General features: G+C 40.3%; 1 protein-coding gene across 5 annotated transcripts in view; it reads right to left on the bottom strand.

Moving 5' to 3' along the window:
* The window catches only part of CDK16 (cyclin dependent kinase 16), an 83,644-nt gene that overhangs the window by 5,356 nt on the left and 62,454 nt on the right, over nucleotides 1-15,834 (bottom strand). For all 5 annotated transcript variants that reach the window (XM_058170588.1, XM_058170589.1, XM_058170591.1 and 2 more), the window contains 7 exons: nucleotides 9,216-9,339; nucleotides 8,802-8,922; nucleotides 5,649-5,746; nucleotides 5,075-5,180; nucleotides 4,323-4,365; nucleotides 2,938-3,028; nucleotides 439-516 (listed from right to left, as the gene is read on the bottom strand). In XM_058170588.1, coding sequence (XP_058026571.1) covers nucleotides 439-516; nucleotides 2,938-3,028; nucleotides 4,323-4,365; nucleotides 5,075-5,180; nucleotides 5,649-5,746; nucleotides 8,802-8,922; nucleotides 9,216-9,339 — 661 coding nt within the window. The remainder of the gene's footprint in view (nucleotides 1-438; nucleotides 517-2,937; nucleotides 3,029-4,322; nucleotides 4,366-5,074; nucleotides 5,181-5,648; nucleotides 5,747-8,801; nucleotides 8,923-9,215; nucleotides 9,340-15,834) is intronic.

Genomic DNA, 15,834 nt, shown 5'->3' with positions numbered 1-15,834 from the left:
TGGGGATGCCCTGACCTAAAAAGACTCAGTCAGTTCTGAAACAGAGTTGCCAGGAAGACTCTAGTCAGGGTGACTGAGAGAGGGGATGGTGCCAACTCATGATGATGAGAACAGGAAGACGTATGAATGGAAGTGGATGGGGCACAGATATCTGGTCTGGTGGCTACAGTTCAGGGTCCACTAACTGCAACATGGTTGCTACTTATTATAGGAGGGGTGAGAGTGGTTGATAACCAACACACACACAGATGTAGTGTTAAGCAGGGAGATGGGAAAAGACTGCTTGGAGATAGGAAGGGACTATCAAGGTGCCCTTTCAGTACCAAGAAATGTGGGCCACCCATTCAGGGGGAGGAAGAGACTTTTATTCAAAACTGAGGGCTAACGAAAAAGCGGAGGGACTCCTGTTGGCAGAATTACTCGACAACCACTTCTCACCTGATTCAGGCAGGGAAGCAGATCTCAGCCCAGTCTCTTTCTGTAACTGAATCTCCTTTAGTGCAAATATTGATGTTGCTACAGGAGAAGAAAAGAAAGACACAAAGCAGTGTCAGTGAGATGCAAGTCTAAGGAAAACACCCTTCATACAATGTGCCAGAGAGTCAAATGGTAAACATCTAGCTCAGGGGTGTCAAACTCAAGGCCCGGGGGGGGCAGATGTAGCCTGCGGGGCCGGCCTGGAAATATCAAAGAACTAGCCTGTCGTGCCTCTGCCAGCCAAAATGGGCTGCATGAGGGCCGCATGCAGTCCATTTTTGGCCTCCATGGCTTCCAGCAGCACTCTGCTGGCCAAAAATAGGCCGTGTGGAGGTCTCACAGGGCCTCCATGGGGCCTGTTTTTGGCTGGCAGAGTGCTTCTGGAGGCCGGGGAGGCGAAAAACGGGCTGCATGTGAGCCTCCCGAGATAGTCTTGCAGGACAATTTTTCAACATATCCCTAAAACAGCACAAAATTTCAGGATCATTGATCTTGGGTTGAGCATCTGATCAGATCTTTATCACCTGGAAGCTGATAAATGATACAAACAATACACTTGAGTAACCTTTATAAAACATTACAAGGCAGAGGTTCCAAGAAATTTATTTTCCAACCATTTTGGAATTAAATGGCCACTCTTCAGACAGTACTTTCAACGAAGAAAATCTGCTCAGAACAGAAACATTGTATTTGGGAGAAGGGAAGCAAAGGCGTTTACAAAAGTGTAAACACACACACACAACTGGAAACCAAGTTATCAGCAGTTACATGCCTGCAACTTTTTGGATAGGGTTGAAAGAACTGGGAAAAAAAACCTATATCCAATTATTAGCACCCTGAAGAACAAGTGAGTTGCACTGACCTAAAAAATGTGGGGAATTCTGAAAAGTGAAATCAAAGTCGTATTTAAGATTTAGGGCAATTTTATTGTTAAGGCCAGGGGTGAAATCCTACCAGTTTGTACCGATTCTGGCAAACCGCTAGGGATTATGGGCATCAGTTCACCGAACCGGTAGTAATTACTCCTCCTTGGCCCCACCCATGCCTGGCCGGTCACGGCTCACCTCTTCCGACCACTCAATATTCCACAGAATTTAATGTTAAATGCAGCAGAGAGAATGCTAACTTTTCTCCCTCCATTCAGAACGGAGCTGCTGCAGCCTGTCCTTTTAAGGTAGTCCCCAGGAGGGAGGGGGACAGGGAGAGCAGCTGGAATGGAGCCATTTTTGTGAAAGGCAGGAAAATGGGAAAGGGGATTTTCCTGCCTGTCATCCATTCCTCAATCTCAGCATAGCTGAGGGAAGGATGGTAGGCAGAAATATTCCCTTCCCCATTTTCTTGGCATTCGCGACAAGGAGTAGCTGGGAGGGGAGGGGCCGGGGAAGAGGCCCTTGATGTAAGTGATGTTCAGTTGGCCACACCCACCCAGTCACATGACCTCCCCCCACAAGCCACGCCCACAGAACCAGTAAGGGAAATTTTTTAATTTCACCCCTGGTTAAGGCACATAGGACCCTAACATTAAAATCACTTGGCAGTTATATTTCAAATTATTATTATTTACTATTAAACTCTCGGATATAAATTTAGAAATAAAAAGTTTAGTGGAGTATGAAGAATAAGCAGTAAATGTTTGCCCGTAATACCTGGTAGAAGAGATAGGAAAATGGTTATAGGAAAGAACTGTGGAAAGAAAAAAGGGAAAAAGAGCATCTTGAGCCTGTGTCAAATGTCAACCACGACCACATCAGTGGTGGCATTCAGCCGGTTATATCCTGTTCGGGTGAACCGGTAGCAGTAGCGGCAGGAGGCTCCATTCACCCGTCCGGACATAATCACATCTGTTTTTGACGCTCTGCGCATGTGCAGAAGGTCCTGCACATGCACGAAGGTGGCGCATGCACTCACATTTGCGAACCGGTAGCAAAGGTAATTGAATACCATGCCCACTATGAGTACACCCACCCCTGGCCACCCAGCCCCCGGCCCTCCAAGCTCAGACACAACCCTGATCGGTCCTCAATGAAATTGAGTTTGACACCCCGATCTAGATCTTCTGTCTTTTGTGATTCTGAATTGACAGGAAGTATGAAGGTAACTTTTATATGCTAAAGCAACTGATCAGATTTGCCCTCCGGCCTTTAGCAATGTATTACACTAACCTACTAGATGTATTGAGTAACAAAATAACTGCAAAAAGAGCATGGGTGCCCTTAAATTCTTAGCCCATCAATGAAAACATCCTCTCCAGTTAACCACTACATTGTAACAGATGGAACTGAGAAGTTAAAAGAAGTGAATGGAGATGTCATTCATGGCAAGAACTGGTCATAGCATGCCAATGAATTCATGGTCATTTTATCATCCACTTTGTGTTTGCATCACATGCCCTTCTCTTAACCTTGTTCTCATTCACTCAACGACATCTCTGGCCTCCCTCCCTCTTCAGCCTGCACCTACTGTCTGGAAGTTTGAGGACCCGCTCTCCCAGACTGTGGAAGAACAGGTGACGCATAGCCTCATCTGCAGAGATCCGCTTCCTGCCCTCAAACTGCATTTGGGGAGAGAAAAAACAGAGAATAGAAAAGAGATCAATCTTAGTGGTTCGATGATGGCCACTAATCCGCCCCCCCCCCCACCAAAAATTATTACATTGTTGGAATCACAGGTTAAATTGTGCCCCAAATCTCAAAAAAGGAAATAGTATAAAAAATTCCCCATAACATCAAAACACAAGCATCTATACCGCTATCTCCTCTTCCCAATGCTTATGACAAGAGAAAACTCAGAACAAACTGAAGTGCTGATCCAGAATGCAAGGAATGTGCAATGTATGTTGTTTTGATTAATATCCCACCTTTATTATTTTTACAAATAACTTAAGGTGGTGAACATAATTTAACACACTTTCCTCCTCCTATTTTCTCCACAATAACCCCCTGAGGTGAATTGAGCTGACAGAGTGGCCCAAGGTCACCCAGTCGGCTTTCATAACTAAGGCGGGACTTGAAATCAGTCTCCTACTTTTTGGCCTTAACAAGTAGACCAAACTGGGTAGAAAAGCCGAAGGATTTTAACTATCTTCAGTTACAAGATTACTGTGAATTGTAAAATATTTCTAATCAAGTCTCAACTACATACTGCACAATTTTTTTAAACACATTTCTAGGCAGGCTGCAAACAACCCAAAGGGGCTGTATATGAAGGACTGCCAATCAATGCCTAACGCAAAATATTTGAATTAGTGGATCAAAGGTTTCACCTATTTTGACCAAGAGACAACTGAATAAAACCCTGCCAGCAATGACCTGCAAAACAAGCAGAGGGGCTGAAACTCATAGCGTTCAAAAACTCTTCTACTTCTCCATCTACAGTCACCTGCCATATTAGCACCCACAGGAATGAAGGCAAACAAAGCAGAATTATTTCTGCAGGAACACCTGCTCTATGATGGATCCACTTGATGGGATTCTTTTTAATGTACTCCACTTTGGAATTTTTTGTTTTTGTGTGTATGCACGTAAGTGCAGACATTCCCAAAGAATAGCTCTGCAACAGTCCTTGAAGATAAGCAGCTTTACTTGAGGTCACTTGAGGTCCTAATTGGTAGCCCATTTTGTCCAGTGCATTTATTCTTTGGGGACAACAAGACAATACTTTCTTTATATGATCTCTATTTGTTAATGAGTTGATTGTTGCTTGCTTGCCGTGGCAGGGAAGATTTTTCCACTGCTTAGGGATGGGAAAGGAATGTTAAGGAGTTTAGGATTCCTAAAAGAAAAAGTCAGAGACCTCAAAACCTTAACTCTCCAATAAAATAAAAAATAAAACGAACAACTGCTCACCTGCAGCAGCTTTCCTAAAAGGTCAACCCCATCATTGTCTAGCCTGTACAATTAGGAGAGAAAAAAAAGGTCAGATTCATTAATTTCCCGAGGAGAACTGAGGCTTTGCTTCCTGGGACTGTTATTCTCTGACACTGATGCTGCTATCCAATGTCTTTCCAACATCTGAAGATGTAAAATAGTTCATGTCCCTAAGTCAAGTAGTTATTTGGAACTGCACCAAAAAGTCAACGGCACCCACAGGAGCCAAGGCCTAAACAAAGATCTTCTTAATCCCCCTTTCTTTCCAATAAAGCACAAAGATTTTAACCAAATGCTCATTGATGCATCCTGGCAACTCACACCCGTGTATTTGGGTCTTGCCTGGAATTCAACAGAGAAGGTACCCCAGGCAAAACTCTTTGCCTACATCTCTGCTGAAAAAAAAGAGCAACTAAGCAGGAAATATCTTCAGTACAAGATCCTGGGAGGACCTGATCCATGGGCTATCTTTACTCTTTCCACAATGAGAGGGAGAAAGCAAGAAAAGCTACCTATGGCTGCACAACAAGTCCATATGTCTCTTTTCTTCTTCTTAAAGAAGTCTCCATTCTTAATGGTTGAAAGGATTATGTGAAATTGTCCAGTCCAGGATGTCCTATCCCAACTCTTCTGAGGATGCAGCCATCTTTCTCCTTCTCTTTTATGAGATGACTAAAGTAGCTTGTCACCCATCAAAAGCCACCAGATTTGAACTACAGGCCGACACTCACCTTGGGGCGTGGTTGATCAGGGCCTCTGAACGGTATTTGGGGTAGTTATACGCTCGGAATTCTTCATTGGACAGGATTCCAGGCCATGTCTCTTCATTGGGTGTCCCTGGCAACAGAGAAGAAGCAGAATTCTGAAAAGGAGTTTTTTGAAAAAGGCACTTCCAATTTTCATATCACATGAAAGTAGCAAAAAGATGAGAAACAAGATCATTTCAGCAGCATGGCCAAGATATGGGACTTTCCTTCTCCTGGATAGTTTTCACGCCAGCTGATAGGGATGATTCCCCCTCCCCTTTGTTCCAAGCTCCTTTTCTTCTTCTGAATTGTGTCTTTCAAATTCCAAGTGAGGTCAGCGACAATTTTTTTTTTAGTGACAGACAGGCTGATCTGGGAGTGTTTTTAAAAAATGTACTTTGCGCCTTTGATTCTCTTATGGCGTTTTTAATTGGTATCCCTGAAGAAACTCTTAACCTCTGTTATTAAATTACAGATCAACCTGTCTGATGGTCTTCCTTTCCTCTGCTTCCCATTTCTTCATTGATTTCTCAGCAATGCAACCTTGGCAGATATTTACCCAATATCCGAAAAATGAAATGCAGCTGCTCCTCAACTGTGGAGCCTGGGAAGAGAGGCCGCCCTGTGGACATTTCATAGAAAATGCAGCCCACACCCCTGTGGAGAAAGGTAGGCAGATTTCAATATCAGCACGGAGAAAATGGACTTTAACTTTCTGCTATCAATTAGAGTTCCTAACTTTTTACAACTTTTGTCTGCTGTGATGATTGAACGAAATCACTTGCAGACCGACAAAACATTTCTATGACCGGATTTTGCTGGTCAGCCAATGATTTTGACATTTGAAACTATCTTTCTAAAAATCTGCCTTAAAATATATAATAAAAGGTAAAGGTTCCCCTCGCACACACGTGCTAGTCGTTGATAAAAGTCCACATCAAAACGGGGGTGGGTGGGGGGGTGTTAAATCTATTTGTACATTCTGCTAAAAAAAGGAGCAATTAATGTTTCTAATGACCCATGTGTGGTTGCTCACAAGGTTAGAATACTGGGCTGACAAATTAGCAGTCTCACGTTCGAGACTGGCTGCTGCCATGGGGCGGGGTAAGCTCCCATCACATACTCCAGCTCCTGCTGACCCAGCAGTTTGAAAGCGGGCAACTGTAAGTAGATTAATGGGTACCATTTCGGTGGGCAATTTCACAAGGACATGAAAGGAATCCCCAACTGGGCATCCCTTGGGAAATGGTGATGTCACCAGCAAATCCTTTAGCCATGGAAAAAAATATGTGGAATTTTGAAAATATCCGAAAATACACTTAGGATTTTAAACAGAGCACTGAATTCATCTCTACAAAGTCAATCCATGTTCCTTGAGGAATGCAGCAGAGGCATTCTAAGAATGTTTGCACTGCTCACCAGTAAAGACCATGCTGACAGAACCAGCGAGCCACAAATTATTGTCCTCCTCAGAACATTAAATATTATCACCTATATATTACGGTAAACATCAATCCAGGTGAATAAATTGACTTGTCTGCCAGAAAGAGCCTCTGCTTTATAACACTGATGCTTTGCTTCCTGAAAGCCCCACACTGCAGTTTAAAAACCACTAGAGGTAGCCCTCATCTAACGATGGTAATTGAGATGGAATTTCTGTCACTAAGCAGCGTGGTCACGAAGAGCGACATCATGTGAATGCACTTAGTGACAGAAATTCTGGCACTTCTGCTTGCCATCGTTTAGCAAATCATTGCAAGTTGTTAGATGAGGATAACACATTGGCTGCCATTTGCAACCATCTACTTGCTTCTCCCCTGGCAAAAAAAAGTCACAAATTCATGTGACCGTGGGACACTGCAATGTCATAACTGCAAGCTGAGCAACCAAGCACCCAGATCGCAAAGACACAGTGACCAACATAAAGACCAGTCTACCACTTGTTCATCATAATTTTGCAGTCACTGAACAAATGGTTGTTAAGCAAGGACCACTTATACTCTATTGGAGGAAGAGTTAACTGGAATTGGGGAGACCCAAACTGAGGTTAACTGCTTTAGGGAATCAGCAGCTGTGCGTTTAGCACTTCACTCTAGCTTCAATCCTCTTTTTCTGTTCTGCAACAATTTCCTTCCTGAACTCTAAGTGGTTTAGAGTGTGTGTTTATTAATGAACAAGGCACAGAGCCTCAGTTCTGCATACTGTTGTGGTCCGCCAGCAGCCTGTGGAACTGGCAACAGACTCGGATAGTAATGAGGTTGAGAAAGAGCGTGGGCCAGTCCTGGAGGCTGGGGAAGGCCCGGATGAGGGCTCTGCGTTGGAGGCCTGGGCCATCAGGGAGTGAGGTGCGGACTCCAGAGCCTCCAGAGACTGACAATAGTGAGGCAGAGGAACAGGAGGAGCCTGTTCCTAATGCACGCATGAGAAGAGTTGCCAGAAGGCAAGAGCAGCTCAAGCAAAGAGGACGACTCGGGAGTACGGCCAAGAGATGACTGGCCCCTCTCATAAGGCTTAAAAGACCAGAAACAGCATTTGGGCTCTTTGCCGGAAAACAACATTGATAGCTTCGTCTTGTTGCATTTATTTTGTATCGGTGTCTTCTGAACTTTTGCCAAGAAAGGCCTTTGGCAGTTTGCCTAATTGGACCAAGGTTGGTGATAGGATTGAGGAATTGTGTTGGGAGGAATTTGCTTTAATTTAGTTGAATTACGCTGAGAATGAAGTAATTCTCAGCTGTTCAAATAAAGTTTGACTGACTGAGTTTATTTTATTTATTTATTTATTTTATTTATTTGATTTTTATACCGCCCTTCTCCCGAAGGACTCAGGGCGGTGTACAGGCAGAATAAAACCAACAAAGAACAATATACAAAATTAAAATCAGTTAAAAACTTATTAAATGAGCCTGAAAAATTTAAGAAATTTACCATAAAACCAATAACCCCATTAAAATTGCTAAAAATTTAAGTTTAAAATTTCATTCAAGCCAGCCCCGCGCGAATAAAGAGATATGTTTTCAGTTCGCGACGGAATGTCCGAAGGTCAGATATCTGGCGTAAGCCCGGGGGGGAGTTCGTTCCAGAGTGTGGGGGCCCCCACAGAGAAGGCCCGTCCCCTGGGGGCCACCAGCCGACATTGTTTGGCGGATGGCACCCTGAGGAGTCCCTCTCTGTGAGAGCGTACGGGTCGGTGGGAGGCATGTGGTAGCAGTAGGCGGTCCCGTAAGTACCCAGGTCCTAAGCCATGGAGCGCCTTAAAGGTCGTGACTAACACCTTAAAGTGCACCCGAGAGGCCACAGGTAGCCAGTGCAGCCTGCGCAGGAGAGGTGTTACATGGGAGCTGCGTGCAGCTCCCTCTATCACCCGCGCGGCTGCGTTCTGGACTAACTGAAGCCTCCGGACGCACTTCAAGGGGAGCCCCATGTAGAGTTCCCTACTATTTACTTGGGCATGGGTCATAACACATACAAGCCAGGAAGAACAAAGCCTGAACCTTTTCAAAGATGATGGAAAAAATGCAAAACATATTTTCTGAAAACCTATAATTAGCTAAATTATTTTGTGCAGTTTTTAAAATTTAGGAATACTTTTTTGAATTTGGGTATCATTGAATTGAGTGCCCCACAGTGTGTTAACACAGTATGTTAACTAGTTACCCTAGGAACTATTTTAAAAAAAGACCATTCAAGGAGTCATATATTAGAATCCGTACCACATGTCAATCTGGGTGGAATATTCGGTCGAGCCCAGCAGAATATCAGGCGGTCGGTACCAAAGTGTTACCACCTCGTTGGAGTAGGTCTTGGTGGGGATAGATTTTGCCCGGGCTAATCCTGTAAAACACAGAAATGTATTTGCAAAACCTTCCATGGAGCAGAAAATAAGATTTGAGAGGTTCCTCCTCCTCCTGCTCCTGTTTTAAAACTATGTTACAGCTGATAGAATTGTACCAGTGAAATTTGGTAATATATTGCCAAACATTGGAAGTGCGATGGGAATGAAAAAACGGGTTCAATCCTCTTATATTGCTCCTAGCCTCGAGGCCATCAGTTACCAAGAATAAGAAGAGCATGTCAGCCCAAAGGTTGTTGGGATATAGATCAAAAAAGGATTTGATAATACTTACCAAAATCTGCTAGTTTGAGCTCCCCTCTCTCATTAATAAGCAAATTCTGGGGCTTCAAGTCTCGATGCAGCACCTTCTGACGGTGACAGTAGGCTAGGCCACGTAGCAGCTGGAACAGAAACAACTAGAAGAGGGAACAAAGCCACCTAAGTGAATTTTTCTAGGCAAGCACAATTTCCTACCATTCACAGAATAGTTCATACTGCGCATCTTTTACACAGATATTTATATACAGTAATTGATCTGTACGTTGCTTTCTTTTCCTAATATACTTCCAGATCACACAGCAGTGCCACTGTTATGTCTATAACCAACATAACATGAAAGAAAAATACAGGTAGTCCCCAGTTCTGTTCCCAAGATCTGCCCTTTAGTTGAATTTGCATGTAAATCAGAACCAGTATTATTGTATAATACTGTGTAACTAGTATTGTGTAATGATTTTGAAACATTGTGTATTTAACTTGAATTATTGCTACAATAGGCTCTGTACTTAACTATGGGTTATCCATAAACTGAGGTATTCTTAATTTGGGGATTTGCTATTTATAGTTAAAGAATAAAAAAATATTCTCTTTACTGGGCATCATTGCTTGTGATCATTTGGGGAATATGAATCTCCAAAAGCACATTTAGTACATTTAATGTAGGAATGCCCAATAGCAGTTCCATTTGAGTCCAAAATTTGCACCATAGACAGGAAGGCTATGCAGAGAGTGGTGAGGACGGCAGAAAAGATTATTGGAAGTTCATCATCTTCTATCCAGGACATGGCATATAAGCAATACTTGATCAGGATCTGCAATATTGTCTGAGATACAACACATCCTCTCCGGTTTTCTTTGTTACCTTCTGGGAGGAGGCTTCGCAGTATCCGAAGCAGAACAAAGGGATTCTGTAATAACTTCATACCATATAGTATCAACTTTGTTAAATCTCAAGTCTCTTTTTTCTGCTCTGTATTCTAAATCAGGGGTAGTCAACCTTTTTATATCTACCGCCCACTTTGTATCTCTGTTAGTAGTAAAATTTTCTAACCGCCCACCGGTTCCACAGTAATGCGCCATGTATCGTCGTCTGCGCGTGCCTCTTGCACATCGTGGATTGGGTGCCAGCTACCAGCTCTGCTTGTCTGTTACAGCTGGGTGGTGTGGGAGGAGATGCGCGAGCTAGTCTGGGATGAGGCTCTTTTGTTTGCGGTTGCACTATAGCGCCATTTAGTTTCATTTACGTAATATGAACTAAACTTATGCGCGGGCGATACAAATAGTATATTTTCAGAAATTTAAATTGTCACAGAGAATTTTATGAAAACCTAATGAAAATGTTTTTAAATAATGCTATAATTTTTTTTAAAAAAGTCAATTAAATTTTAAAAAAGGAAAGTGCTTCAGTATTGGACAAAACCCCTACCACCCACCATGAAAGCTGGAACGCCCACTAGTGGGCGGTAGGGACCAGGCTGACTACCACTGTTCTAAATGGTCTGTGGTTGGGGTGTGTGTGTATGTGTGTGTGTGTGTGTTTGTGTAGTATGTGTGTGTGTGTGTGTGTAGTATATGTGTGTACACACACAATACACCTCTTTTGAGAGCGGGCATCAGAATTTCATTTTTTAATGTATGCCAGTGTGTTCACAGAAAAAATCACAATAAAGGTTAGCTTATCTTATTTTATCTTATCTTATCATACATTCAATTCTTCTCACATATCACATAGGATCCATGATGTATTTTTTTGGATTGTAATTGCCTGGACATACACCTACAAATATTTTAGCCCTGAACATGTGGGACTTAGAAGCTCTGTTCCTTTAATACCATTAAAGAGAGAGAGAGAAAGAAAAATCAAGATAGGATCATGAAAACAGCTTGGGAAATCCTGGTACAGTACATCTCTTACTTTTCAGTAAAACATTAATAATATATATGGAACATTTGACTTAGTGTGATGCTTTTTTTCCTACAATGGAGGGAGGTTTTCTATAATTGCTTCTCCTACTCACTCCATCAGACAGGAACAAATATTCTTTGATGCCCCTATATACAGAGAGAGCAATCTCGAAGCCTATCAATGGAAATATCAAACAACATGAGAATTCCAAGATTAGTAAGAAGACGGAGTAAAAAGCCCTGATGTTCACAAGGAAATGGACATGGAAGAGTAGAATACTTCTGCCAACTGCATAAAAAAAAAACCTTTAATGATAGTCCAATGTTTATTTTTCCAAAGGGGAGAAGGATATCCACAGCTGGAATCTACCAAAATTTTTCCAAAAGTGGCAAGGGCAAACTATTTTGGCTCTCTGACTGTCATATATATGTGGAATATATATATATTCTGCCAAGGCTGTACACATCTAAACTGTAATGCTGCACAACGGAAGAGATGAATGATCATGCAGCTGCCTTACTAATGTCTAACAGGACAACCTTAGGGACAAGGGCTAAAGTACCGAAATGGCTGTAATCTTAGTAGAACAAGTTGTGGCCCTGACCAACACAGCAGCAGAGCAGCACTTAAAAGAACTATGCAGACCAAGATTCACCTGCAGAGAGTTGCAAACAATTACTCTGTGCCACAACAATGGCTGTTGAAATAAAACAATGTGAAACCCAAAATATAAATCTTGACAGTTTGCCACATCTAGCTCATGCTAGTCCTTTTTAACCTAGATAAAATAAAAGTTGGGAGGCACAACCCCTATGTATGCTGAAAACATACATTTATGCATAAATGAAGATCTTCGGCATAGCTAAGGTCCTTAAGCATAAAGGATAGCCTTAAGTAGGCATAAATTCCGTCGAGAGCTGAAGACCTATTTGTTTGTTCGCGCAGGACTGGCATAGGATTTTAATAGGATTTTAATTAGTTTTAATGTTTTAACATTCTATAATTCGGGGTTTTATTTTAAATGTTTTAATTCGGCCATTTGTATAAGAAGTTTTTTAATTATGGTTTTATGTGTATATTGCTGTTGTTTTTTATTATGGCTGTAAACCGCCCTGAGTCCTTCGGGAGAAGGGCGGTATAAAAATTTAATAAATAAAATAAATAAATAAAATAAATGGTGAAATAGTTCACAAGCACGCACAAAATCGTATGTGGCACTTCAAGTTCAGAAATATGACAGGTTGAAATAACAGCAATTAATTATTCTGAACAGCAATAGAAAAAATGAAGTATAAAGCAGGTTTGGAGGCCATTCAAGACTTAATGTCTTCCACGGCTGCTGCCTGTGTGGAGAATCAGAAGAAATAATTCAGCTTTCAGTTGGCGACATAAAGAGAGGTTTTCCCAAGCTTCATAGTGATCCTTATCTAAGATCAAATGGACAATCAAAGCAATCAGCCGTCAGTGGAAAAGACTTTGGATGTACTCCACCAAAACAGAAATCAGATGCAACCACTGATATCATAATTTGGAGGTCTTCCTTACACTTACTACTTTATTCAGGTCAGATATGTATGTAGGTTGTGGTGTTTCCACCAGGAGCATGTGGTAATGGTATAGACCAGGGCTGTCAAATTCCCGGCCTGTGGGCTGGATGCGTCACATGCTGGCCACGCCCATGCCCAGTTTAACAAAGGGGGTGGGGGGGAAGTCCCAATACATCACGTGACAACGCCATGACAACGTGAGTGTGACACCCCTGGTATAAAAGATGACTGACGCTAAGCAGAGCCAGATGAATGGCCTCGAACTCCAGGAAGTTCATATGGAAGAAGCCATAGCCCTCAGCTTTGCAGCACAAATAAAGCCACTGATAGCTGATCTAGCTAGTTACTACTGTTGGAGGAACACATAACCACAAAGTTTTTCCCTGCTGAAATCATGGAGATGTTCGCTTAAAAAAGGGCAGCCAGAACTGGTAGGTGGTTAGCATACACCTTAAGGAAAAAACAAAAACAATGTACTATAGAAAAAATAGAATATAAAGGCAAAGAGAGATATCAACAGGATAAAATTAAAAAAGCTTTTTTAGAATATTACACAAATTTATATCTTAAAGATAATATATTGAACAGGGATATTGATAATTATTTGAAGGAATATAAGGTTAAAAATTTAACTTTAGAACAAAAGGATGAACTGAACCAGCCTATAACCTCTGAAGAAATTATTTTGGTAATTAAACAATTAAAAATGGGGGAAACTCCTGGTACAGATGGGCTTACAGTTAGTTATAGGAATTTACAGGATGAGATGTTAGGTCTACTTAAGAAATTATTTAATCAGATACAATTAGGAGGGGGAATTCCCCCCTCATGGAGAACCTCTTTTATTTCATTGATACCAAAAGAGGAACAGGATTGTTCTAAACCTGGGAATTACAGGCCAATCTCACTTTTAAATAATGATTATAAGATTTTTGTTAAAATAATAGCTAACAGATTAATGTTGATTTTGCAGAGAAGAATTCATAATGATCAATCTGGATTTATAAAAGGGAGACAGATGAGGAATAACATTAGGCAGATTGTTAATTTACTGGAGTATTTAGAAAAGAAAAATTTTATTCCAGCAGCATTTATTTTTCTCGATGCAGAGAAAGCTTTTGATCGATTGCATTGGGATTTTTTATTTAAATTAATAGAAAAGATGCAATTTGGAGATGGTTTTACAAGAATAATTAGGGCAATTTATGGAGAGCAAACAGCACAGATTATAATTAATGGTAGTTTAACAGAACCTTTTAAGATTACAAAAGGAACAAGACAGGGATGTCCTTTATCACCATTATTGTTTATTTTAACTCTAGAACCATTATTGGATAAAATACGAGAAGTAAAGGAGATAGAGGGAATTAAAGTTAGACAACATGAATATAAGCTGAGAGCTTTTGCAGATGACCTGGTGATTACTTTAACAAACCCTATAAATTCTAGTATATTTTTGTTGGAAATAATTGATCGATATGGGAAGGTTTCAGGGTTTAAGGTAAATCAGAAAAAGACAAAAGTGATAATAAAAAATATGGCCAGACAACAGAAAGAAAAACTAGAGGAAATAACAGGATTTGAAATTGTAAAGAAGGTTAAATATTTAGGGGTCTATATTACATCGTCAAATGTGAAATTGTATAAGAATAACTATGAGGTTTTATGGCAAAAAGTTCAGAAGCAGTTGATTGTTTGGAAAAAATTGCAATTATCTTTGCTGGGGAGAATAGCTGCTATTAAAATGAATGTTTTACCTAGATTTTTATTCCTCTTTCAGATGATACCAATAATGAAGAAAGATAAGAATCTTGAGGAATGGCAGAAGGGAATTAACAAATTTATATGGGAAGATAAAAAAGTTAGGGTTAAAATAAAAATAATTCAAGATTCTCGGGAAAGGGGAGGTTTAAAAATGCCCAATTTTAAATTATACTATGAAGCAGCTGCTCTCTCTGCAATAAGTGATTGGTTTAATTTAACGGAGGAAAGAATTTTGAATATAGAAGGTTATGACTTGCTATATGGATGGCATGCATATTTAATTTATGACAAAAAAGTGGATAAGGCCTTTAAAAATCATGTGTTAAAAACTGCTCTTCTGCGTGTTTGGAAAAAATACTCTTATAAACTAAATTATAAGGTTCCTATGTGAGCATGTCCTAGATATACAATAGAGAATATAAATATAGAACAGAATCAGGAAATGATTACATATAAAGATCTTTTGTATACTGAAAGAGGTAATTTGTAATTAAAATCTTTGCACGTACTAAAAGAAGAAGGGAAAAATTATACTTGGTTTCAATATGAGCAACTACGTGCTAGATGGAAGGAAAATCAGAAAATTGGTATAGAGCAGAACGAGGGAAATTTGGTAAAGCAAATTAGAAGTCAGTCTCAGGAGCATATAAAGAGATTGTATAATGTGTTACTTGAAATAGATTCTGAAAGGGACCTAGTAAAGGACTGTATGATAAAGTGGGCACAAAATTTTCAGGAGCCAATATTATTGGAAACTTGGGGAAAAAATTGGGTTAGAAATGTTAAATTCACGCAGGCACAGAATTTGAGGGAAAATTTTTATAAAATGTTTTATAGATGGCATTTAGATCCTAAGAAATTATCGTGTATGTATCCAGATATGCAAGCAAAATGTTGGAGATGTAATTGTGATGACGCTACGTATTTTCATATTTGGTAGACTTGTAAGGATATTTTGGATAAGCCTTTTGGATAAAAATTTGGTGGATTTTACAAAATGTTTTGAAGAAGAAGATAAAGTTCCTGCCGCAATTTTTTCTGTTGGGAATTATTACGGACTGTACAGTAATTGAGACGAAATTGATTTTAAATCTAATAACAGCAGCAAGATTATTAATAGGACAGTACTGGAAGAAAAAAGAAGTACCTACAATAGAAGAATGGATACTGAAAGTTGCCAATTTGGCTGAGATGGCGAAAATATCAGCCTTTTTGAAAGACAATACGCAAGAAAGATACTTAAAGGAATGGAAAAAATGGATTGACTATATTCAAAGTAGATATCAGACTAAGAGTTATCAGACTGTCTTTGAATGATTATGATGTATTATTTCTGAGTGTTTTCGGGGGAAGTTAGGAATTGATGATTGTAGGGGTATAATTAAGTTGGGTCGAAATTTTTTTAGCATATGTTT

The sequence above is a fragment of the Ahaetulla prasina genome, chromosome 2, assembly GCF_028640845.1.
Source record: "Ahaetulla prasina isolate Xishuangbanna chromosome 2, ASM2864084v1, whole genome shotgun sequence".
Taxonomy (NCBI): domain Eukaryota; kingdom Metazoa; phylum Chordata; class Lepidosauria; order Squamata; family Colubridae; genus Ahaetulla; species Ahaetulla prasina.
Note: the sequence above shows the minus strand (reverse complement) of the source record. Positions and strands in the feature narration are given on the sequence as shown.